The sequence below is a fragment of the Onychostoma macrolepis genome, chromosome 17 (assembly GCF_012432095.1).
Source record: "Onychostoma macrolepis isolate SWU-2019 chromosome 17, ASM1243209v1, whole genome shotgun sequence".
NCBI classification, from domain to species: domain Eukaryota; kingdom Metazoa; phylum Chordata; class Actinopteri; order Cypriniformes; family Cyprinidae; genus Onychostoma; species Onychostoma macrolepis.
In genome coordinates this window covers 19,363,235-19,389,871 of record NC_081171.1, presented here as the reverse complement: position 1 = coordinate 19,389,871, position 26,637 = coordinate 19,363,235, and the positions used below count along the sequence as shown (strand labels likewise).

The 26,637-nt window shown below is 36.0% G+C and overlaps 1 protein-coding gene across 1 annotated transcript in view; it reads right to left on the bottom strand.

Moving 5' to 3' along the window:
- gphna (gephyrin a) overlaps positions 1-26,637 on the bottom strand; it is an 89,375-nt gene that overhangs the window by 5,409 nt on the left and 57,329 nt on the right. Inside the window, 14 exon segments of the mRNA XM_058749338.1 lie at positions 119-183; positions 1,471-1,544; positions 1,977-2,064; positions 3,301-3,422; positions 3,516-3,669; positions 4,153-4,211; positions 4,704-4,823; positions 5,333-5,388; positions 5,759-5,851; positions 13,459-13,596; positions 13,680-13,722; positions 15,524-15,586; positions 18,976-19,050; positions 20,248-20,289. Coding sequence (XP_058605321.1) covers positions 119-183; positions 1,471-1,544; positions 1,977-2,064; positions 3,301-3,422; positions 3,516-3,669; positions 4,153-4,211; positions 4,704-4,823; positions 5,333-5,388; positions 5,759-5,851; positions 13,459-13,596; positions 13,680-13,722; positions 15,524-15,586; positions 18,976-19,050; positions 20,248-20,289 — 1,192 coding nt within the window.

Here is a 26,637-nt window from a genome sequence, read left to right as displayed (position 1 = left end):
TATGTGATTTCATTTGTGTAAATTCTAAACAGTTCCAACTCTGAGACACTCTTCCTGTCAAAACTTCTCCATTTGTTTACATACACACTAACTATGTCAAATACACAGCATATTGTACCTGGAAGGGCGAATATCAGCTTTCTGGTACCGTCAGTGTCTAAGGTGGCAAACGTAGTAGGCAAACTGAAATAGAAATAGAATAAAGCATCAATATTCTACATCTCATTTTTAAACAGATGTCCTAACCAGATTAATACTATATGTAAGTGATAATATAGTCAGCCAGTTGTTATCGCAAGGCTCTCTGAATACTTGATTCTGATTGGTCAATCACAGCATTAAGTAGTCAGATGTTTCCAAATTTCATGACTATTGTGTCACTGCAGACTCATGCTCTCTTGTTTTATACAAACATAACTGCCACCATCTTGAATCTCGATTAATAATTGTAGTAAAAATGATCTCGGAGGACTTCAGTTTTAATACTGTAATATTGTTGCAGGTGTATTACAAGATGAATAAAGTCATTGGCTGCTTGTATGAGTGGTCATTTATACAGAATTACCCAAATGAGTGGTGATTATTTAAAAATGACAGATCAATGCCACAAGCGACCAATCAGAATCGAGAATTCCAGAGAGTCATGTCAAAATATGTAGTAGTAGTATATTTTTATTTAATGCCACGTCAGCATCTTAGGCTATTTTCATGGCAAAAACCATAAAAAACAAAAAAATATATAAGTATAACAAATACAATAAAAACCAGCAAACAAACAAACACAAGTTATATATTACACAAGATATTTTACATTAAGATATGATAAAAATTCTAAAACGTTTTCTGGTAAAATTATACTAAATAACTGAGTGAGTGAGTTCCCATGTCAAAATAAAATCTACAACTAATGTAACACTGTATCTAATTTAAACCAGTGCTGTAATCGTTAACTAAAAAGTATTTTTTGTTGATTGAAATTAAGCTGGAATAAAATATAAATATTAGATGAAATGTTGTACAAAAAAAAAGCAAAAACTTAAATAAAATAAAGCTAAATGGAAATATAAAAAATAATAAAACTGAAAAAAAGCACATAACAAAATGACTAAAATGAATGGAAACAATATATTCATATTCATAAATACTTTAATAGTAAATAAATAATACTTAATTAGCCCTGAAACACAATAATATTTAGCTCCTATTCTGTCTACATTGCTTTGTCTTAGTTGAATTGGATGCCTATTTTCACAAACCATCTGATGCTTATTGCACACAAAAACGGCAAAAGCTGAAGAAAAATTATTCTTATCAATATATTGGCATTGCCAACATTTTTTAAGTCGTGGCATTAAATCCTTGAAAGAGATTTAAGGCAGTTTGTTCACAAGAAAACAAGATATCCTCAATCCAACAACCAAACACCTCCCCTCACGCCAGTGCATGACTAAGACTGCTTCTTTCACTCACCCCGGCTTCATAAACACTCGACCAAAGTGGATCTGGGCATGGAGGTCTATATCCAGCACTTGCTTCAGATAGTCCTGAAAAAACAAACAGACGTTAATGTGAATGTTTGCGTTTCTCCTCTCATGTAAGACAACAACATCTATCTGCGCCTGGTGAAGTGAAACATCATGTAATTAAAGAGCTTTAATTAATAGGGCGGAAAATCAAGAGCAAGAGGCGGTCAGTGCACTGCTGCCTGGGCAAAGACCCAAAATAAAAGGTCAGGATAACAAATGTTGCTTTGTGACAAGAAACAAGCAGAAACACTAGATGGCAGTAAAACATACGGTGACCTGCGGCATAAGCTCTTAAAAGAGTTTCGCTCTGAGTAAACCACTGGAATCCTCTTCTTGACATGAAGCAGACTGATCTGTGAGGCCACATTCCTGTATTGAGAAGCTCGGACATTTCAAGCATGTGACCTTTCATTAGACTACAGCACTTCCAGACAACTCCAATCAACTGACCTTCTCACCCATGGACACGCCCCCGGAGGTGATGATGACGTCAGCACGACTAATGCCTTCGTTCAGGGCGTTCAGCAGGTCGTCTGGGCTGCACGGGGTTAGAAAACATGATCATGCCAAAATGAATTGCATTTTTATTTATTTTTTGTTAAATCCATTACTCGCATATTGGTAAAGTAAAAAGCGTAAAATGTTTGCTTATACTCTTACTAGTGCAAATGTAATGTAAGGAATTACTGGAATTTAATATTTTTATTCATTAATGACACATTCAATTGATTAAATGTAAAGGCTCTTACATTTTTACAAAATATTTCTATTTCAAATAAATGCTGTTCTTTTAAACCTTCTATTTATTCTGAGGGGAAAAATAGGGTAATGCCTGCTGAAAATTCAGCTTTGCTATCACAGTAATAAATACATTTTAAAATATATTAAAAGAGAAAATGGTTGTGTTAACTTACAATAATATTTCACAATATTTCTGTTTTTATTGTATTTTTCATCAAATAAATGCAGCTTTGGTGAGCGCAAAAGACGTCGTTTTAAAAACGTTAATAAATTTTACCAACCTCAAACTTTTGAATGTGATATTATATTAGATTATATTATTATCATTAAATCATATAAATGATTATTTCAAAACACACAATATATTGTTATATTTTATATTTATGCTAAATGTTTTAAATACTTTTAAGTATACTATAAGTATAAGTAAATACTATTAAGTTCTTTCATATGAATGCAGAATTTGTTTTTAATTACTTACTGACTTATTATTGTTAACCTATTTGTATTTGCTTCTTATACATGTTTTATACATGCTCCTTATAAATATATACTGCAAAAAATGCTTTTCTTACTTAGATTTGTTGTCTTGTTTCCAGCCAAAATATCAAAAAATTCTTAAATCAAGAAGTTTTCTGTTTGAAATGAGATTATTTTGCTTACCCCCACTGGCAGATTATTTTGCTTGTTCTAAGCAAAAACTCACTTAATTTTGACTTGTTTTTTCTGAAAACAAGACAAGAATTTTTACTTGTCCTTCCTGATTTAAGAATTTTAAGCATTTTTTTGCAGTGTACATCTATACATCCCTACAGTATATGTATGCACAAACAAATAAAGGTGGAAAAATACTTCAGAGCTCTGCAGGAACTGCTGTCTTTCAGTAAATTCTGCTGAGACATTGTATGATCTTGTATCGATTCTAATATATGAGCTGGAGTTTCAGAGGAGTGCTGAGGTTGGAAAGATTTAGACATGTGCAGCGCTGACTCTGTGTGTGTGTGTGTGTGGGTGGTAAAGAAGGGATGCTGACTTGTCTCCGACGATGCCGAGGTTGATGGTGGGATAGCCGTGTTCCTGAATGGTGGCCAACAGTGTGGATCGGTTACTGTCCCTGATCTTGCCTGGGTGGAGGTCATCCTCAGGGTTTAACAACTGTATACATAAAAAAACATAAACAAGGTCAAACACGTTTGAAATTACCACGGGCAAAAGAAAGTAACAAAGCGACACACAAACAAGTCCTACCTCATTGCCAGTGGACATGACTGCTACAACTGGGAATTTCTGCACCTCCACCTCTGTGACTCCTACAGTGGCCAGGAGACCGATCTCAGATGGACCCATATGAGTGCCCTTAGCCAGCACGCACTCTCCACGCTTGATATCATGTCCTATAGGCCTGTGTATAATAATACCAGTTTTTATTACTCAAAGAGACTGATTAATTCCTCATGAAAAAAAGGTGAAATGTGGAATAATGCTTATTCACATCATCAAGTATCAAAACATGATACATGTAAATACACTTTTGTACACTGAATACTTTTATTTAGCAAGGATGCATTGAATTGAATACAAGTGACAGCACGAAACACTGAAATTCCACAAAAATATTAAGCAGCACAACTGTTTTCAAAATTGATAATAATAAGAAATATTTCTTGAGCATTAAATCAGCATATTAGAATGATTTCTGAAGGATCGTGTGACACTGAAGACTGAAGTAATGGCTGCTGAAAATTACTAAATTGTATTTTGGGGAAATGGACTTGTATGAATGGATATCGAAATGAAAAAACACAGTAATGATAAAAAGGAAATATTTGGTCAGTTATAAAAAGTCTCTGGCATTTTTTGAGGAAATAAATTCAGTCCCACTCACCTGATATCCTGTCCTGGACGAGCCTGAACCAAGATCCTCACCTCCAACTCCTCTGTACCCTGTAATTCATATCCAACCAGATTGAGACATGTACATGAACAACACTGAACTTTCATTTATATGAGAAGTTGCTAGACACTGTTTAGAAGTATGTTTGTGTGGTGTGTTTCTTGTTTTCTTCCATATTAAATTAAGATAATACAAAATACTATTGTAAAAAATACTGCTGTATAATTTATTGTAATTATGCATTCATAAAATCCTTGTGTTGTTCTCTAAATTTTAAATATATTTGGTTGTTTTTCTTTTTAATTGTCTTATACTTTGAACTATGCATGTTTCACTTTGGGGACAAAATACATGAAAAATGTCCCCAGAAAGCTAGCTAAAACTAACAAAATTGGGAGCATCCTCAAAGGTAGAAATTCTTTATAAAACATACTTTGTTCTTTTAGGGATGTGGTTGATTTCAAGTTAAAGTTATTTATTAGAAATCTAAGTTGTTGTTTTTTTACATACATTCATTTAAATAGTTTGCGGTTAAGACTTACGTCTTCAGACTCTCGTAGCAGTTCTGTGTCTTCTACTTGCACTACAGCGTCTGCACCACATGGGATAGGAGCGCCTGTCGTCACCCTCATCACTTGGCCTGGCATAACTGTGAGAGTGGGCTACAGAGAGAAAAAGATCTTTAACCACTGTATCAGAAATCTGTGGTGTGAAAGCAAAACTACACTAATGTTGCATCCTTCTGATACTGGGCTAAAGTGTTACTTTTCATACAAAATGTCATATACATACATAAACATTATTATTTGTACCAGAGTCATATGGCATTAGCTGAGAATGACCCATGACTCGAATGCAAACACACTCTCCAGACAGAGCACTGTATGGACGTCAGCCATGAGCACTGGAGTGCTGGCCAGCACTCTGCTGCACACAGCCCACGGGGATCTCCCCCTCTTACTCTCTCTCTCTCTGTGTGTGTGTGTAATGCACTCATTAAACACGCTCACTGAGTTTTCTTGCCATCTGAGCACACAAGCCTCCTGCAGACACAAGGTGCCAGTGCAAAAGCAGGCATTTCCTGTGTATGTGTGAGGGAGAGAGACTATGCTCATGTCAGGTTTTCAACAGTGTAAGAAGACTAGTTCCAGTTTTTGTTCGTTTAACTCACCTGCTCCCCAGCTTGAGACTCTCCAATGATGAAGCGATCACCAGGACCATCAGCAGCTGAAAAACAGTAAAAAGAGAAACTAATTTAGTCATTTTCAAAGGGTTTACAGTTTTGATGAATGTGATCATAGTAGTTATAGTTAAAAATAGGGTTGTTGTATCTTGTTAAGCTCAAAATGAGCAAGTATTTGTTGGGGCAGTGTAGCCTTAAGACTTGTAAACAAAAACCGTAATGTGCAAATGTATGTTTATGGGCAGGATATACTGTTATATAATCAGTTATGTGATTGCTCTGTTCTTAAATGCAGAAAAAAATTTCCAGGCCGAGCACAGTTTCAGCAAGAACATTTTTTTTTTCATTTTGGTGGAAAAAGTGGTAAACGAGACCACACGCAGGTTGAGTAATTTTGCAGTAATGGGTATTCACCTCGAACAGCGTAGCCATCTTTAACTGATGCAGGGAAAGGAGGCAGGTTGTCTTTGGCGTAGACGTCCTGAGCCAGAACTCGACCCATTCCATCTACAAACAGAAAAAGGACAGGAAAACACGTCAGATAAACACAATCGTCAATACAATAAAAAAGTAAACAAGTTAACTTCTGTGTAAAAGTCAAAATGGGCACATGTGCCTAAATCAGAGACCAACAAAAGCTATATGATAAAGCAAATGCACTCATGCAGCCATACAACATTAAAAGAGGAATGTAAGAACGAAAGAAGTGAGGGAGGAGTTGATGCAGATGAAGATATGCTATTATCTTAACTAACAAATATCACAAAGAACGTTAATCACATATATTATACAATCAAAAGCTATTTCACGTTTATGTTTGTAAGGTATCTTAGCATACCGCTAACTAACAAGCCTGCTAACCTTGCATTCGAGCTACTACACAGGAGCAATACACCATTATCTGCAGAAAAAGATATAACCCATAACAGTGAAATTCTGACACTCCTAAATAGTGAAATAACATCCCTATTCCTTAAAAAATGTGGAAACAAAGAAAAAAATACACTTTTTTTCTAAAGCTATTATAGTCTATCATTTAAAACAAGAATGACAGGTTTTTTTCGAAGCATATTTTCTCTTTCCTCTAATTGGGGAATTAGCCATCATATTAGTGAATTATATCACACTAACCAGCTCTTAGCATACAGCTATTCGCAGAAGCCATAGATATATACGTAGATGCCTCAGTAGCAGCTGTTTCCATAGGCCACTATAAGTAAGCTGTCCTCCATATTGGAATAGTCTGCAACCGTGGTTATATGCATGTACTGTAAGAATATCTATATCTGCAATAGACTTCAGCAGACGATTTTGCTAAACTAACGCAATACAACAACAAAAAGCATTAGCTAACACGACTTTTAAAAGTTACCATAGTTTAAAAACCTGTCATATTGAAACATAAAACAAAACATAAAAACACAAAACAACATTCTCTCTTTTCATCAAAGGTTATCCTATTTCTTTGGGAATTTAAATCTTTGCAGAAAACTAATTTTAAGCTCAAACTTTGCACACAGTAATCATTTAGCTGGCTAGCTTAGCATACTGCTAACTGACAAACCTGCTAACCTTGTATACATGCAAGTTACTACAAAATGATTTGCTTTGTGCTATGTAGATAGCACTGGTACGAAAAGACAACCCATAAAAAGATCTTATAATTCTGATCTAGAAGAATATCTATTATTAGTTTTGTTTATCAAACGTTATTTTCATTATCTAGAAGATCCAATCCGTTTTGAACAATGCAGTATGTCCAGGAATGTATTTATATTATTTATAAAGCGCATACGTCAGTTGTTGAATTTCAAACATTTCATACTTTCATATGAAAGCGTAGGAATTCGCACATAGTCTAAATAAAGGGGTAGGAAAGGTGGATAAGATTGTGCCCTGAAACACAGATGTGCCATTTCCTCTGAGCACCAACCACACAGTGTAACGTGAACACACACTTACACTCGCACACAAAGCCTGAGATCTCTTGGGGGAGCAACAAGCGCCCTCCCACACATGAAAAGAAGAAGAGAAAAGAGAGATGACAGACAGAGAGAGAGAAAGAGGGGAAGGAATAAAGAATCAGGGAGAGCCAGAAGGAAAGCGAGAGAGAGAGAGAATAAAGAGAGACAGAAAAAGAAAAGAACGAGAGAGTGCAAAGGCGCTCTTGTAGAGATAAAGCATGCGAATGAGAGAGAGAGAACGAGCTGATGCTAATGAGGCCTCTCCTCGGTTGGAGGCTGATTAGAAAAGACTTATTTCTCTAAAACAGCACATCTGACGAGGCTCTAAATATAGCGCGTGTCTGGATTGGGAGATCAAACAGATGGGTACGGTGTTATCTACACACAGAGATGAGTACACAAGCGCGCATCACAGAGCGCTGACAACCCAGTCACCGTGAAACTGCAACGATTCCCTGCAGCTACAATACAACAAGCCCAGATCTACTCAACACAGCCGAGCACAGGCCCGTAAAGAGACCACATGTAAGCCTGAAGTCCATATCAAATGCTGTCATCTGAAATTAACGCTAAAACAGGGCTCCTAAAACTAATTCTAAAGGTAATGTAATTTTTACGTTACCTAGCACTCGATTAATTTTAAACTTATAACAAGGAAAGGTTAAACAATTGTTTAAACAAATATTTTGGGGGAAAACTTGCTTGTTTCTAACGAGCTTAGTAATGACAGCAGTGCTGGGGACAGTGATTAGTTATAAAACAAATTGTACATATAAATACCACGTATCAGGGGTGTGGACTCGAGTCCCAAATTTGATGACTTGCGACTCGACTCGACATAATTAAAGAAGACTTGAGAAAAATAACATGATTCGTCTAGTAGCTATCTCCGCTCGTGAAAAGCGCTGCCCTGCCTGTTTGATCGCCACCCAGCAGACACACGGAGCGGGCATGAGAAACGAGAGGCGGTGCCGCGATCACTGGTGCTCACCTTACCATCACCGTGACCGCTGCTGTGAAATGCTAAACATATTCCTCACTTCTTTTGCTTGTCTGACACCGAGGTGCACCATCCCGCCATGATCCTCGCACTCTGTCAACTCGATGTACTTTAATTTTAATTTGTAAACACCTCTCCGAGACCTTTTTTTTTTTTTTGATCAGATCCCCACTTTTTGTTCTATCAGTTGCATATTTTAATTGCATGTACATTTTATTTTATTTAAACCTCCATTAAGTTTAAAGTTAATCCATAATCAAGATTTAAATCAGTTTAAAGTTATGGTACAACAGGATTAAAGTTAATCTTAAATATTACTTAAATCCAGGATCAAAATGATGGGTTAAAATGTAAACCTGCTTATTTTTAAAGGTTTAAAGTGCAAAATAATTATTAGATAAACCTTGATTTAAGCTAGATTTAAAATTAATCATTGTAAACAATTTAGCTATAATTTGAAAGAAAAAAAGCGGCACTTGGCCTAATGATCATTTAAAATATAATTTGAAGAAGTGTTTCTTTCACAAAATGATTTGTGAATTTTAGCCTATATATAACTATAAAATATACTCAATTTTTCTCCCTCTTCACCAGGCACTCATTTCATTTTTATTTCTTTCGGGATAAATAATTGAATTCACATGTTGTAAATCAGTCTGTATAGCGCACATAGACCCTACATTTAGCGATCAACTATGCATATTATAAACGTAACATTTAACGTACAACATTTTGGCTTTGTTACTATTAGTTATAAAGGATGGTTGCACATCATTTTTTGAATGACTGTCTTCATGAGTTTGTCTGCATCCATATTGCATGTTTCCTCTCACTTGTAAAGTATGGTAGCATTTTTACTTATAGTTCTTTCAAAACAGTTCTTTCTGCGTTTCTGCTCACATGCTTTTAAATCTGTTTCATTGAGGTTCCAAATAATGGCTCATTGGTTTAGATATAACACCTAGAAGCATATATTCTTCTTATGCACACATGCAAAGTATTGCAGCTGTTATGAAATTCTGTTGTCTTTGCTATTCTGTTACTAATAAAATTTTCTTTCACTCCTTGTCCCTTGTCCCTAAATTGAACTTGAGTAGTTTTACTAATCTCACATGAAATTAAACTATGTAAAAACATATTCTACCTGACTTCCTGATATAAATCACGATACATTTGATGTGGTAATTAATATTGAGACACTAATTTGGGCAAAGAGCACTAATGACTTGTTTAAGACTTGAAGCTAAAAGTTGAGGACTTGCAACTTGACTTGGACTTGCCTATTTTGACTCAGGACTTGACTTGGGACTTGTCTGTCTTGACTCGAGACTTGACTCGAGACTTGAATGCAAAGACTCGAGACTTACTTGTGACTTGCTAAACAATGACTTGGTCCCATCTCTGCCACGTATTATAAAAAGAACTAAAAAAAAAAAAAAATATGAATGTGAAAAAAATAACATGAGAATTGGATAAGTTCTTAAGGAAAATATGATTTTAACACTCTGGAACCAAAAAAAGTAAACTACAAAAAACTTATTTAAAAATGATTTACAATTTTTTAAATATTGTTTATAAATCTCTAAACATGTTAAAAAGACAACTGTAAAGATATTATAATATGTATTTTAAAATTAGAACAATTAATTGCTTTTTTAAGCCTCTACAAAAGGGAGAGAAATGTTTCTGTAACTGAAGAATAAGCCATCATATCTGCCAATTATACGCTACCTATTCATCAAAGAATCCTGAAAAAAATATATACCACAGTTTTTACAAAAATATTAAAGCAGCGCAAATGTTTTCATGTTGATATTAATAGGAAATGATTCTTGATCACTAAATCAGCATATTAGAATGATTACTGAAGGATCTGAGGACTGGAGTCATGGGAATGCTGGAAATTCATCTTACCATCGAAAGAATAAATCATTTTAAATTAGTTTACAATAGAAATTTTACATTGAAATCTGTAATACTGTAAAATATTATTACAATGTATTTTTGGGCAAATACATTCAGCCTCGATGAGCATAAGAGACTTCTATCAGAAACTTTTGAATGGTAATTAATTTAAACAGCAATATCCGCAAACCTACAGTATTGGTTATTGGTAATTTATATTGGTGCATCGGAAACTCTTACTTGTACATCAACATCCAGCAGAACAGACAGTTCCACCTCAGCATACTCTAAATGGCCAATCTTCTCCAAGGCTGAGACCATTTATACATTTTAAATTCATTTTATTAACCGAGGTGACAGAGAGAGGTTTTAAAACAGACAGCCGCTCATAACTTACACCCATCTTGTTGTATGAACAACGCATTTCAAAAATTTATGAGTGACATTACTTGGCTGGGTGAGGATATTTCCTCTATGTACGCTGATCTGGACCTGCCCTCCTTGTGCTCGCGCTGAGCTGAAAATCCATCATTTTTATCTGTCAGGAAACAGTGAAGCTCTACACATGGTTACTGATAGATTAAAGGCACAATGTTTGAGGTGCTGGTGGGTTTTGTGAAAACAGGTGATGACGGAAAAGCTTGCGTATTAAATGTTTGCTTTAAGTTGGGAGTTTTTGTTGGTTTTTGTACGCTAGCTCACTGACATCTCTAACCATTGCGTCGCACATCACGATTGAGGAGTTCACTGGCTTCCATAGCAGCAGTCGTGGGCAAATGATCTGGAACGCAAAATAACAACAAAGCTCTTCCAAACGGCCATTCTCCAAGGATAAACCAAATGGATACAGCCAAACATGGAACATGATTCTGTTCTTTGACTATTAATGACAACCATGACATGTTCAAATCAGTGGAACAAGCTCAAGGAAAACAAAAGATTCCAGTGAATCACTCGCCTCTTATAAGCTGAAACACAATTCGACATACTATCCGTAATAGTTTGTCGCGTAAAAAATATATATGTATATGTCAAAAGATACTCAAATGGTATACTATATCTAATTGGATGGATCATTGAATGCAATGCAAGTGCATTTGTTTGCGATAGTTCACTGATGCAATATCAAGATTCAATTTCGTCACAATTTTGTACCCGCCTACAATCGACGGCAATTTTTTTTTCAACTTTTCGCACTTGACTTTGCATACAAGTATGCAAACTGTGATTCAGCCATACTTATATCAGTCCTTAATATGAGATTATTTTTCCACCCTCTCGTCAACGGTTGCAAACAACTTTCAATCGCCCCCTGCTGGTCTGGAGGTGAAATGGCGCTGTGGCATGGATGACTATTCCACACATAACTGGGGCCAGATGAGCATCGGGCATGCTCGAAGATGTGCGCCGGACATGAAGGTGCTGGGTAATGGTGCACACTGACCTGTGTAGTGCTTTGGGGTGTGGGTGGCACTGGCCAGGGCTATCCTCTCTGCCTTTGCTTCGGCGCCAGTGCAGAGAGGAAGTTTCCGCCAACTTGAGCCACTCTGGCGCCAGACGCCTTTTCGTGCTGGAGGGGCCAAGTCACCTGCATTGGGCCCTGCCAGACGCATTGGGCACATTTAACTAGCACATGGGCAATCCCGCTATCCCCCAACACATGGACCGAAATTAACGCCTAGCTCACAGCCTGCATCTTGGTGGCACAATTCACATCCACATGCAAGGGTGGCTGCCCTGTGTTAGTGATGGCCATGAAAAACCAAAGAAGAGCCATCAAAAAGAATAGCATGGGCTGTGTCAGAGTGCCGACTATAAAGGAAATAAAAAACTATGGGATGTAATCTAGCCCGTGGAACTGGACCGCTCCTGATGTTCATGTGGATTGAGGAACTATGAGTAACTGAAAATCTTCCAGAGCTTTTCCCGAAATTCAGAAAGAAGGCCTTTAAGGTTGGATTCGCATGGAAACTGACCACAGGATCTGTCTTCGGATGATCACAATGGCATCAAAGCTTCAGAGATGTCAGCGAGTTAAAAAAACAACAGAAGACGGGCGGATGGAACGAGCAACAAGATAAAAGCTAGAAAGATGGAAAGACGATGGGGTGAAAGAAACAACGAACAGATGTGTGACAGATGAGGAGCTACAGGCATGGAAGATGAAAAAAGCAAAAGCTGAAAGCCTGCAAAGCAAAGAGCTTGGTGACTATATGCCTTCAGCATTTACTGGCCTATATATACCACAGTCCAACAGCCAATGAAAACTCATTTTGGTACCATCAGAAGGACAGTACTTCATGTTAAAAGGATAGTTCACAAAAAATCATCATTCACTCATCCTTGTGTCTTTCAAAACCCATAAGACGTTCCTTCCGTGTAGAACAAAAGGAGTTATTCATGATAACATGTGTCTTATATGTCCCTATATCAGTATATTCTTCACAAGAAGTCATTTGGAGTATTTTTATGGTATTTTATGGCTTTTCTTGTTCTTTCATTTTTGGCTCTTTACTTTTTTTTTTTTGGTATGGAAAGGAGTGGCGAGAAGGAAGAAAGAAAGTCATATGGATTTGTAACAACATAAGGGTGAATAAATGATGACAGTAATGCTGATTTTTGGGTGAATGAGTCTGCATTTTAATACTAAAAACATGCATGATTCAACTCTGTGAACTCCTCCATTCAGAGTATCAAATACCATATTGCGATATATTGTTTTGTTTTTCTTTTTTTTTAAATTCTTCTACTTATTCATTTTTACTGGATGCTGTACAAATTTTAAGGCAATCTGTCTTTTTTCAGAGAAAAACTTAAATAGTGTTCATAGCATGATTTTTAAATTGAATACATTAATACTGATTTTGTTCATGTTTGACTGTAGAGGACTCATTACAGCTACTAAAGTTATTCAGCCATGAACAGACTCTTGTTAATATTGTTGTTTGATTAATATTAATGACAGCTGCAGGTCTATTAGGCTGAATTTACATTACAAGTCCTAATGCACATATCCCATATTTTGGCATATCTTAATTTTGTTCCAGCTGTTCGCGTTCACCAATAACTTGCCAAGATCAAGCTTTTGAAAATATTTGATAAAAACTGCTTTGGTTACATTTAACATTTATCATTAAGTTCCTTTGACATCCCTAGTTTGTGAATATTTTTGTTCACATGGTTTACCTTGGTGCAAACAGGCCATTGGTCTAGTTTAAGTTGGCATGAGCAAACAAGGGTCTTACCTCTGTAGTTGATGATTTCGGTACCCAGGACAGGAGTCATCTCCAGCACAGTGATGAAGGCCTTGTCCATAGAAGTGAGGGGAAACGGGGACATGCGGTGTCTCCGAGCTACCTTGGTGATATCCACTGCACTGTGACCTGAGACAAAGAGTGACAATTTAAACACGCTCTTAAACACGCACACACACAATCATCATGATAATGCACAATCGGTCACCCACTTGCTCTCAGGATGTTCTCCTTGCTGCTGCATCGTGACTGCACCTACAGATATAGAGAGAGAGACAGAATGAGAGGGAATGAGGAAGAGAGAGAGAAAGGAATTGGGAAAAGAAAGACAGAAAGACATGAGTTAGAGCACAAAAGGAGCCCCATCCTCTGTCCAGGAGAGTTAGCATTCCACTGACAGGATTCATAAAGATCAGGATGATCATCTACACATTCAGACAAAACAACCAAAAGAAACTAGCTTGAAAACAAACAAACTGAAAACAACATTTTCAGTCCTACTGCCATTATTATCATTATCATCATGGACTTGACAAAATGCTGTAGCAATCTGGAAAGTGTTGTGTCATGGTAGCATTCTAGCATCCAAAACAACCCGATTCCAGATATAACAGACATTAAAGTCAACATGAAACATTGTAATGCTGTAATGTGATGTATCTCACAGTGAATATTCATTTAGAAAGAAAAATGCAGACGTTTCATATCAAAATAATTTTCCTCACAAAACGATATTGTTTAGCTTGTGAAAACATAAAATACCACTTTTATAGTGTTTTTTTTTTTTTTTTGCCATTTTACTGCTTAAATAATGTAAAAATGTAGTTTAAAACTTGCTTTTATCCATCATGAATTGACTGTATCATGAAAAGTGAGAATTACATACAAAAATGGGGTTTCTGTCTGCTTTTTGACTGAAACTTGGAGGTCAAAGGTCAAGTTCAGCCTCAAAAGCATCTTGACTTATCCCAATGATAATTCTTTTTCAAATTTATTGTTTTTCAAATTTATTTGATATTGTTGATGTAATCTTATTGAGGTTTCTTTATCTACAACAGTAGCCTAAAACAATGTCAAAATCAGGATAAATCAGTTCAGAGGAAATTTAATTTAAAAAAAAGTACACATTAATTATTAAAAAAAAATTGATGCCTATAAAAATTAGTGAATTTATTTATTTTTTGACAATTCTGATTTCATGTTGACTTTAACAGCTAGAAGCTCCATACGATGGAACACAATTCAAGCACTCCCTTCCATCCAGTTTCATTTGAACCCCTTTTAAGCTGAATTTCTTTCCAAATGAGCCATGAATGTTTTACGATAATAATAATAATAGCAAATTTGATTATACATTCAGCTGTAACTGTGGAATCTACCAATACAAAGTATCAAAGTATGGAGTTCCCTTAGGCCAAGAGTAATGGTATGAGAGGGCAATCAAATTCCATGCAAAAATACACATTGACTTGAGGCTATAGTGACACAAGTTTATAGATATTAAGTCTTTGATTTACTGCATGAAAGCGTTAAAAACAGCCCTTTATGTGTCCTTCGTGCTGAGACGCAATGCCCCTGGCCTATAGGGGGAGACACACAAGCAAGTCCCAAATCCTTTCTACTCACGATCCAGTTACAACAGACTAGCACCAACACGACAAATCAATGATCGACACAGAGCAAAGAAAGAGAGAGAGTTAGGAAAGGACAGGAAGAGGAAGAAAACGATGAGGCGCAGCTCACATACAGCAAACAGCAATAAAACACTGCATCTAAATGGAGATAAAACTTAAAAGGAACAGAAAAACAGGAGAAAAAAAGATCTAAGAAACAGAACTCAATGTCCACAAGAGACTCCAACACACCAAACGGCTAATAAAACAAAGAGAGCATTAGAAAGAGCGACGTCTACAGACAAGATAATGAGAGAGAAGGAAAGTAACAGAGACAAGGAGAGAGAAGAAGAGAGTAAAGCAAGGAGTTTGGACTCCTGACGCAAAGCAGAGTTTGCGGATGGAAGCAGCTCCTTTTTTTTGCGTGGGTTGGGAATAGTTACTCGCGAGTCGAAGGTCCTATGGTTCCTGCGATCATCTTTGAGCCCCTCCAGCCTAGAGTGGAGCTTTGGCAATGAACAGAAACAAAAGGGTTTACAACAGACAGAGCAAAGGAGAAGCTTTGGGAGACCAAAAAAAGAAAACCAAATGAGTTTTAAAGGCTTTCTGAGACAGCGCTCGCTCGGTTTACACACAACAAGCTGAGATGACAACGAATGAGCACTGAGAGGCGAAGAGAGATCTGACTAGGCGTCATTTGGTCCTGTTGCTAATGTTTGTGGGGGGCGTTATGCCGGTCAGCCGGGAAGGTAGCACAGGTTAGCGAGGAAGAGGGGTGCGGTGAGGCACAATGTCACTCGGCACAGTTAGCGAAATCGCACGACACATACTGCACTTCTGTTCCAGTGAGGTTTTAGAAGACACCGGAAAAAGACAGTGTTGGTGATACTGAGTGTCAGTGTGCTAATGGCCACCAGAGCAGGGAAGAGTTTGTGTGTTACATTATTGAATTTGAAGTCTGAGGGGACTGAATGAAGTGCACATGTGGAATGGACATATGGGTAAATGAATGAATGAATGAATGACAAAGAAAATATATGGACAGATACACATTCAAATATCTAGGTTACCATACTAATTATTATTAATTTAATACCATAGAAACACTATCTAATGGCATAATTTGAGTTTCAGTTAGTTGCACTTGCTTTCTTTCTTTAAACTGTTCTGAATACAGTACTGAATGCTCAAGCCCTGTATATATTTTATGTATAATAATGCATTATGATCATTTTTTTATTAGACTAAAAGTTATTATTTAAATCCATCCAGATCATTTAAACCATAGACCTATAGGTTCATCATAGTAAATGAATGAACAATGAAGAAAATAAAAAATTACTGCTAAAATGCATATTAAAATATCAGGCAATATGAATCATTGTACTTTAAAGCTGTTTCAGTTTTATTTGTTTCCATAAGAAAATCAATGAGTGCATTAAAACTGTAATGTACTATTTAAATAATAAATATAATAATAAAATTAAATGGAGGTGATCCAAAAATTTGAGGTTATTCATGTTAACTAAAATAAAATGCCATAAGATTAAATTTACTCTAAAAATAGTCCTGTTTATATATTTTGATTATAATAATGGTGATTCTAGAGAATCATAGATTTAGATTTACCACAGTAAATAAATAAATAATAATGAAAACATAAAAACTGCTTCTAAAAGGCATATTAAAATATCAGGCCATTGCCCATGTTTTAGATACTGTTTTAAAACGGTTTCACTCAGTTTAATTTGTTTTCTTTCCTTACGAAAAGTAACGAATGCAGTAAAACTGAACACACTTTATTAAAATAAAATAACCCTTGTTTTATCTTAAAAACCCAGTATTGCATGTAACCAAAACAAAAAAAACAGACCATTGTCATTAGATTTACCACAATAACACAGACACGCAGATCTAAGACTGGTAGTGTGCTGTTTTTTTTTTTTACCCAGTCCTGTGAGTACAGGCAAGGAAAATTGTACATCCTTGGCACTTTTTATTCTTCCCCTCCTCCTATTTGTACATCTAACCTCCTTTCATCAAACAACAGACAGAATGAGCTCAGAGTGGAGATGAGAGGTAACCAGTGATCACAGGAGGGGTTGAAGGAATGGACGGAGGCAATGAAAGGAATGCAGAGACGTCAGGTCTCTTTAAATCAGAGCCGGACCAAAGAACTCAGTGGACTGAAAACACACGCTCACAAACACACACGTCCTCACACACACAAGGGGTTGGGAACCATGTGTCAGCATACAGGCAGATGAGAGTTAATCCCTGACCACTGAAATGAAGATGGAGTAATTGGGGAACAGCAATGGGGAATGAATTATTAACAAGTGAGTGCCAGGCCCAATAAGAGGAACTCCGCTCTGTGATTAACCAATCAGAAATGATAGATAAGACAGTATGGGAACTAACAGCTGTAATGTTGGTGAGCCATTTTATTAGCTCAGAAAGAGGGATGAAGAGAGAAAGAGAGGCTCTTTTCCAAAACCCAGTGACCAAAATCAGGTCACTTTCAACACGAAAGCTGCTCCAAAAGCTATAGGCTGAATGATTATAAAGATAGAACTATCATATTAGTTGAGTAAAATAATTAACTGCAATAATAATATCAAACATTGAACTTGCTTAAATCTAAAATGTATTAAGTTAAAATGCATATTAAAATACCATGAGATGTTTTAAATATTAAGATTAATTAAATATTTATTTAACACTAGTAATTCACTAACCTAACTGTACAATGAACATTTTTCCCAAGGAAAGTAATGAATGCAGTAAAACTGAATGCATTAAAATAAAGTAAAGTAAGTAAAATAAACCTTGTTTTAATAATAATAATAATTTTAAAAAACAAACAAAGAAAAAACAGTATTTGTATCATGTTAAAATATATTACACTTATAAATTGTTTTGGATTCACTATTTTTTAAGGAAAGAAAACATGAAACTAAATTCAAATTTAAATATGTGACCCTGGACCACAAAACCAGTCTTAAGTCGCTGGGGTATATTTGCAGCAATAGCCAAAAATACATTGTATGGGTCAAAATTATCCATTTTTCTTTTATGCCAAAAATCATTAGGATATTAAGTAAAGATCATGTTCCATGAAGATTTTTTGTAAATTTCTTACCGTAAATGTATCAAAACTTAATTTTTGATTAGTAATATGCATTGCTAAGAACTTCATTTGGACAACTTTAAAAGGGCGATTTTCTCAATATTTAGATTTTTTTGCACCCTCAGATTCCAGATTTTCAAATAGTTATCTCAGCCAAATATTGTCCGATCCTAGCAATCCATACATCAATGGAAATCATATTTATTCAGCTTTCAGATGATGTATAAATCTCAATTAAAAAAATTGATACTTATATTTATATTATATTATATTATATAAGCTTTATGGGTTCACTGTTTTTAAGGAAAGAAAACACAAAACTGAATTAAACTTTACATATAAAATTAGCTAAAAGAGTAATTATGTTGCCTTCTAAAATAACTTAAGTTGGCTGAACTGTAAGAAGAGAGAACGCGGCAATCACAAAATGTACTGTGACAAATCCTTTGGGAAAAAATCCATTCAAGAAAAATTTTGATTCTAAATATATTTAATACCAAAAGGTATTGATACAAATTTGATCTAATCAAAAAATCAAAAAGCGCTAAGAAGTTAGTCACTCTGATGACTAGGTTTTGGAACAGAGCTAGAGGGAGAGACAAGAAGATAAAGCTATAACAAAACAAACTGCCCTGATGCTACATCAATAGGCTGTGGGCCACGACGTGCAACACTCTGAGGGAAGACTTTAGAGCGTGTTTGTATGTGTGATTGACTGAGTGTCGATTTATGTGAAGATTAGGGGAGAAAGGGATATCTGTTTACCTGGTCCAAGGTAGAGTACCTTGACTTGAGCGTGATGACCTCATCCAGGTGAGCCCTGAACTCTCTCCGTGAGGCCTGGAGGAAGCCACAGGACAGTAACTCACCTGATACAGCCTTCCCCGTCAACAAACACACACACTTCACAATATACACTGTCACAAACACACACTCTAAGGATCATCTAGCACTGATATGAAAATTATGAGGGGGAATCAAGCGAAGTCATAACAGCAAAATAATCCCACTACTACTACGCAACCAAAGAGGAGCAAAGCAGCTGCAGCGTGTCTCTGTGTGTTACGCTGATCTTTCACCTGGTTTCCAAGAACAAAGGAGGCTTCCGTGGATAATGAGCTCTTGGGATTGTATTAAAGCTCATTTCTATAACCCCTCCAACTTTATCAAACTGGAAGTGTTGCAAAAAAGTACCATTTTATGAGTAATAAATAAATGTCTTGAGGAACAAGAGTGTGTTAGGTGGTCATTAAAGCTGCTCTAAGCAATTTAACCATGATGCTAACTTCCGCCACCATCGTCCATCCCTTCAAACACTCGTTCCAAAAATCTGATCAAACCTTTCAAGAACAGGTCTTGATTTCACTCAACAATTAATCTTAAATTAAATTTTCATTATCCCAATGTAAAAAAAAAAAAAATCTAATTTTCGTTACTGCAATTTGAAAAATGATGATGTATCATTTAAATGGTATTATACTATTTATAAAAGTTGTAAAATTAACAGTATTTATGAATCATGATAGCATTTGCTAGCTATATGAAATAAAGACTATTACAATAATGAGAATCAACTTTTAGAATAATAATAATAACTTATTATAATATTAGAACTTTAATTCATTATAATTCATAATTATACAATACATTATTATTATTATTCACACTATTTCGATTTGATTTTGGGCTGATGCAGTATCTCAAAATATTGCTTACAGCAGCTTTAAATGTTTACATCAATTATGAAAAATACTGCACATATGATGTTATGAATTGATCAAATTAATGATTCTGTGTCACTTAATCCTTATTTAGGACAGAAAAGCTCAGAAACTAATGAATTAAAGGACACACACAAACACACTAAACAAACTACAAGGCTTTTTTGGGGTTAAATAAATGAACCGATGAGACAGACTTGCTTTACAGGGATGAGTTGTGCACATGTGAGGTGTGTGAGCAATGATTGGCCGAGTCTCTGAGAGGGGCGTGGTTAGTCGCAGGGTGATGGACGGCGCTGTGTAAAACATGCTGTACCTCTGTGACACTATAAGTGGATGAACAGGAGGTGAGCCGGGCCTGGTGCAGGGAGAGAGGGAACAGGGAAGAGGAGGGTTAACACTGCAGCCACAAGCAAGGGAAACACATACAAACAGCATTCCCATCATTACAGCGGATCATGGGCAAGTGTTGGCCAAAACAGGGAGAGAACGCATTCAGGACACCAGAACGCAGCAACCCCACTGCCAGTTTGACAGGACACAACTGTACAAGTTTGTCAAGGCCTCCAGAGAGAGAGTCTCTTCAAACATAAACATGCAACAAATTATTTACAATGATCGCTCACTCCACAAAAATCAAAATGCTGTCATTATTTACTCAACTGCATGTCATTCCAAACTTGTATGACTTCCTTTCTTCCGTGGAAGACAAAAGGAGAACTGTTGAAGAATGAGTTGGCTACTCTTTTCCATATTATGAAAGAGAATGAGCAGTTTGTGGAGCTACAAAACGACCTGAAAAAACATTACAATGGGGTCCGAGACATGACCAAAAATAAATAAATAAAAAAGAAAAGAGAAGAATTTGTTCCCACGACTAGACCACATTAATTCTCTGAAGGCCATGTGCAGTGTTTCGAACAAAAACAAAACAAAACAAAAAAAACTGGACATGTTTTCATTTGATAATGAAGGTGGAGTGTTTCCAATAAATAACAACACTTTCGGTCTAAACTATTGCATTGTTTTAGAAGATTTGGAACATGACACAAATCATACGGACCACTTAAATGATACTTTTACTGTGCTTTTGGTCATTTTACAGCTTGACAACCCAGATCCCAATTTACTTACTATCAATTTACCACATGAAAAATGGACAGTACATTCTGCAGCATTTCTCCTGTTGTGGCACATTGAAAGTAGAAAGTCATGTGGGTTTTAAACAATATGAGGGTGAATAAATGATGGTAAAATATTTTGGTGATTTTTTTTTTATATATGAACTATCCCTTTAACACTTACATTTCAACTTTGAAATAGGACACACAATGGGAAACAATGGAAATGCATTTTCCTTGTTTAATGACAGCTTCCTCCCTCCATTTAGAGCAACTAAACTGCTACAAAAAGGTCATTCAGAAATCACCATGGTTCTGACATCACAACCAAGAGCACATTAACATATGACTGCCAACATTTACATATCAACGCCTGTTCAGTATTCTGCAACTCAGCCCTCTCTGATGAACAACAGTGTGAATTAGGCTAGTATTTCTCACATACAGTTAGCTATTCATAAAACAAGTCAAATAATTCACTCTTTTAATATTTATTACAGTAACAAAAACAGCCTGTTTAATCGCAATTGTTTTTGATGTAAAAACATTGACTTGCACTATAAGTAAACTTTCAGTGTAAGATTGCATACAAAATTAGAATATGGTGGCTTTAATAGACTGCTAATGTAGTTGTATGTGACAGAACCTGTATACATGTGTAGAAACATAAATGTGGTTTATACTAACAGAACCTAAAGAATGACCATACAGGATAGACTGATGTGTGAATATGAAGATCTGAAACCATGTAAATGGAAACACACAACTGGACAAGCACACATTTTGAAATAAACAGAACTGGTCAAGACTATAATACACCACTAGGTATTTGTCCTTGATGTCTTGCACCAGCCTTTAACCTCACAGACACACACACACACACACACACACACATTAATGAAAAAATGTAATGCAGAGGCACTGCCAGAAACAATATGTATCTCTTCCACAACTGTCACACAGCTGTCAGATTCAATGACAGGGCTGTGTAGTAATTGCCACAGCAAGCGTAAGAGCCTGTTCTCCCCTTCACCTGATCTTCAATCTCCTCTCCATTCATCAATCGAACAGAAAGAGGAAGAGGGGGTGGAGTGGGCTCAGGGGCACAGGGTCATTGGACTGTCAATGTCCATTTATTGCACTTCCAGACAGAGTAAGCCCCTCAAACCAGCACATGCAATCTAAACATGTTTGCAGTATGTATACACCTTGAAGTGCTTGCTTTCGGTTACACCGGTATCCCAGTGGTAGCATATTAAAAAATTTCTGGGTGACACTTTTTCTTTCTGATTATTCATAAAGAAGGTCTGCCCTGTTTACACTTAGTATGACACAAGTAACATAAAAGCATATGAAATATATTTATATATGATATAAATTATATGAATATCAATATATACATGTTAATACATGTAAATATTTTCAAAATATATGCTGTATGTGTGTGTATTTATATATACATAATAAATATACACAATACACACATATATTATGTAAACAAAAACTTGTATTTTGGATGCGATTAATCGCGATCAACAAACCAACATAAAACTGTTAAAAGTAACAAACAATTTGATTGATATTATTTTTACCCTAAACATCCCAAATTGTTTAGCATCTGAACAGAGTAAAAAAGAAAAAGAAAAAAGGACCTGGCCCCCAAAAACCAAACAAACAAAAAACAATCACAGTACAATATTTCCTTCAAGTGAGTCTATTAATGAGTTAATAGAGAAGCAGTTTTATTTTAAGATCCTGTCGTGCATGTTTTTCTTGCCCTGTGTAGGTGAAAGATGTGACTGTAATTCAGTATAAACGCCGCTGTTTAATTGCAGTTTCTTTTTTCTTTGTTTGTCTCCTCCATATCTGTCCGTTGCTGAAAGCCCCTCCAGGCGGTATCCTTAGCCAACCCTACCCCGCAAGCACACACCAGTGAACACACCACACACTCGCCTCAGTGAACACGCAACACACACACACACTGTCCCTCCGAGCATCCACACAACTCCAGCCACTGAAGCACAGGATGAGCTTCAGTATGAATCTCTCTGTCTATATCGCATACTGCTGTTATCTCGTATTATACCTCACACACGGTGGGAATCACCAGTGATCAAGTGGAATAATCCTATCATGATACTAGTGCCACAAAGCACTATATACTGATGTTCTTATCATATGTCACACACTGTGGGTCACTCTACAATAAGTGTTGTAAACTACATCAAATGTAAACAATAGAATAGAATAGAATAGAGAACTGTAGAGAACAACCAAGTACTGTCATTTAATACAGCCACATTGTCTTTTTAGTTGAAATAGCCACAACCTGGAATAACCATATGGTTTCTCTAGCGATCATCCTTATTCAATCATTCTTATCAACATGTCAAATTAAATGAACTATTTCTCTAAGGCTGATATGTCTTTGCTACATTTTGAGGCTAAGTACTTGACATGCCACAAAAGACGTTGCTGGAAATATTGAAATCACTGTATTAATTATTGAAACATTCCATTCACAGCATCTGTTATAAATCTTAAAGCTTCCGTCCTGAATTCTGATTGGTCAATATATTCCAGCTGTGCTAAAATACATTATATAGTTACAGCACCTATAGATGACATCTATTAATATTTGTCTACATGTCAAAGACTAAATCTAGTCTAGCGGAGAGATGCCATGTTTTGACTATAAATAAAAGATCGTAATTTAGTGTATTTTATATTATACTATACTATACTATTATTATTATTATTATTATTATTGTATAACAATTTATTTTATTTTATATATTGCTGGGCAATGATTAATCGCGATTAATCGCATCCAAAATAAAAGTTTTTGTTTATATAATATATGTGTCCGTACTGTGTATATTTATAAAGAGACACACATACGGTATATATTTTGAAAATATTTACATGTACTTACATGTATATATTTATATTCATATAATTTATATTATACATAAATATATTTAATATATGAAGAGTTTGGTTCCAAAATGCGATAAACGCCATTTAAAAAAAAAAAAAAAAAAAGAGTTTCCGCCAAAATCAGTATCTGGTTGGTATTGAAAAGTCCATTTTTAATTTTACGCAAAATGCGATATCTGCCGTGTTATTTTGTCATGTTTTCTCCCTTTTTTTCCAAACCGCAAAAAAACGCAAGTCTCCCTTCTCTGCAGAACGTGATATATCCGCTCAACCAATCACAGCGCACCATTCCACGCACTGTAGACAGTAATGGCGGCGCTTTGAATACACCCGGCATCCCAGTTTTCCTCATCTACTTTGTGATCATCAACAAACAAACAAAAAATTAGGGTTGCACGATAAATCGCATTTTGGAATTTCTGTGGTCTAATATGATATTGTTGTTCATGATGAAATTTTCTTTTATTGTTGTAATTAATTTAAAGCATTAACCAGATAACCTGTTGAATTAATTTTGGGGGCAATGACTGATTGAATATAGGCTATTTTTAGTCCAGTGCCTGTATATAAGATTAGTGTTGACCAAGTTAAGAGGCTGTCTAACTATTTTTAACAGTTTCAATATGAAAAATAACTTTTTTTATTGATTCAATGGATTTATTGCATTTTGGGAAAATAATAATCAGTTTTTATAATAAATCTTTGAAAATCAAAACCTGGATTTGAATTTTTTATGTGATTATAACCTAAAGATGCTATGTGAAAGTTTGAAACAGAAAATAGTGGTTTTCATTTTGCCACTTTCTTGGTAAAGAAAACACATTTTTATCAAATTAATCAAAATGGATTTATAGCGTTTTGGAATCAAACTCTTCATATAAACATAACATTTTTTTAATATATATATATATATATATATATATATATATATATATATATATATATATATATATATATATACACACACGTGTGTGTATTTAAATATACATAATAAATACACACAGTACACACACATATATTATGTACACAAAAACGTTTATTTTGGATGCGATCAATCGCAATTAATCGTTGCCCAGCACAAATTATATTATATTATATTATATACTACTTATTTTATATATTACATTATTTAAAGCTATGAAACTATATTATCTAAATTATGAAATGTCTGTTGTAAACTCATAAGAACATTGTATCCCCACATCGAAACATTTAAAGTGTGTAAAATAATACAGATTCCCCCTCTAAACACAAACACACACTATGGAGAGGAGTGCACATGCACACAACACCACCACCACACAGACATGCACTTGCACAACATGCAACACGAAAAATAAGCTACAGAATGAGATAAACATGAATCCACAAGTCATAAACAAAACAACATGATTCTCCCTGTAAGCACCTGCACCTGGAGATATGGACTACATCAACCACATCTCCAAACACTGGCACCTAATGGAGCCTCCATTCAGAAAAGCCACAGTTTTACTACATCAGACCACTGCAGCTGTTATGAAACCAAGTGGCTGCTCTGTACGCCGTAGATCATGCACCCTGAAATCCTCCTGCCCCACCGATCCCCCCTGGAGTCTATGTGGAGCCCTACCGACCTACACCCCTCACACACACACACACACACACATCCAAAACAGACACGTGTAGAACAAAACAGTGACGCGTCAGAGCGGAGAAAGACTGTGCTTACCATGCTTTATCCCGACACACAGAAGAATGCCGCACGTCTCCCGTGCACACACTGACACGCACGCACACACACACACACGACACGCATGAAGCCAGAGAGAGTGTAGGAGGGGAGAAAGAGGTGGAGTGAGACAGCATGCAAAGCTGAGGATGAGTAAAAACCACTGGGATCTAAATTTGGAGGAAGTGCAACCACAGATTTGAGGGATAGACGGTGTAACAACGTTGACGGCTGTGTGTGCGGGTACAGAGTGTGTTTTCTGAAATCAGATCGGCTCAGGTGAAGCATCTGAGTGGGTTAAGAGAGGGAAAGAGAGAAAGTGTAAAAACTTATTATGCATTATTACCTCTGCGTTTAGCGTGCATGAAGAGCTCACAGCCAAACAGGGTCTTATGTAACAGCTGGACGTTGTGCTGAGGGAATGCAGTGAGCATATATATGTGTGTGTGTGTGTGTGTGTGTGTGTGTGTGTGTGTGTGTGTGTGTGTTGCCTTTGGTCGTCTTGGATGATGTATGCTACGGAAAGGTTTTTAATCACACGCTCTTTTCACACTGCACACAAATCCAATTTCGTTTCACATGCGATATTTGGGCCTGGTTGTTATTTTGATGAAATGTGATTCGTTTGTTCAGACGGTCAAGATTCAGCATTTAGCATCATTTTAGCGTCAGCAGGATTTTAAAAGTCTTTCTCATACAACAAGCTGTCGGCGTGGAAAGAGAAGACAGGAAAACTGGAATTTAGCCTCTGCTGTCTACCACGCCATTTTGCTGACCAGAACATAAGCGACAATTTACGCATTCATGCATATATTTGTCCAGGACTGCTGATTCGGTCACTAAATAGTGAATATCACACAGTTTATTATGTCAGGAAAGAGTCAACAAAAAAAAAAAGTATTCAGACACAGTTTCAGACAATATTGTGCACATT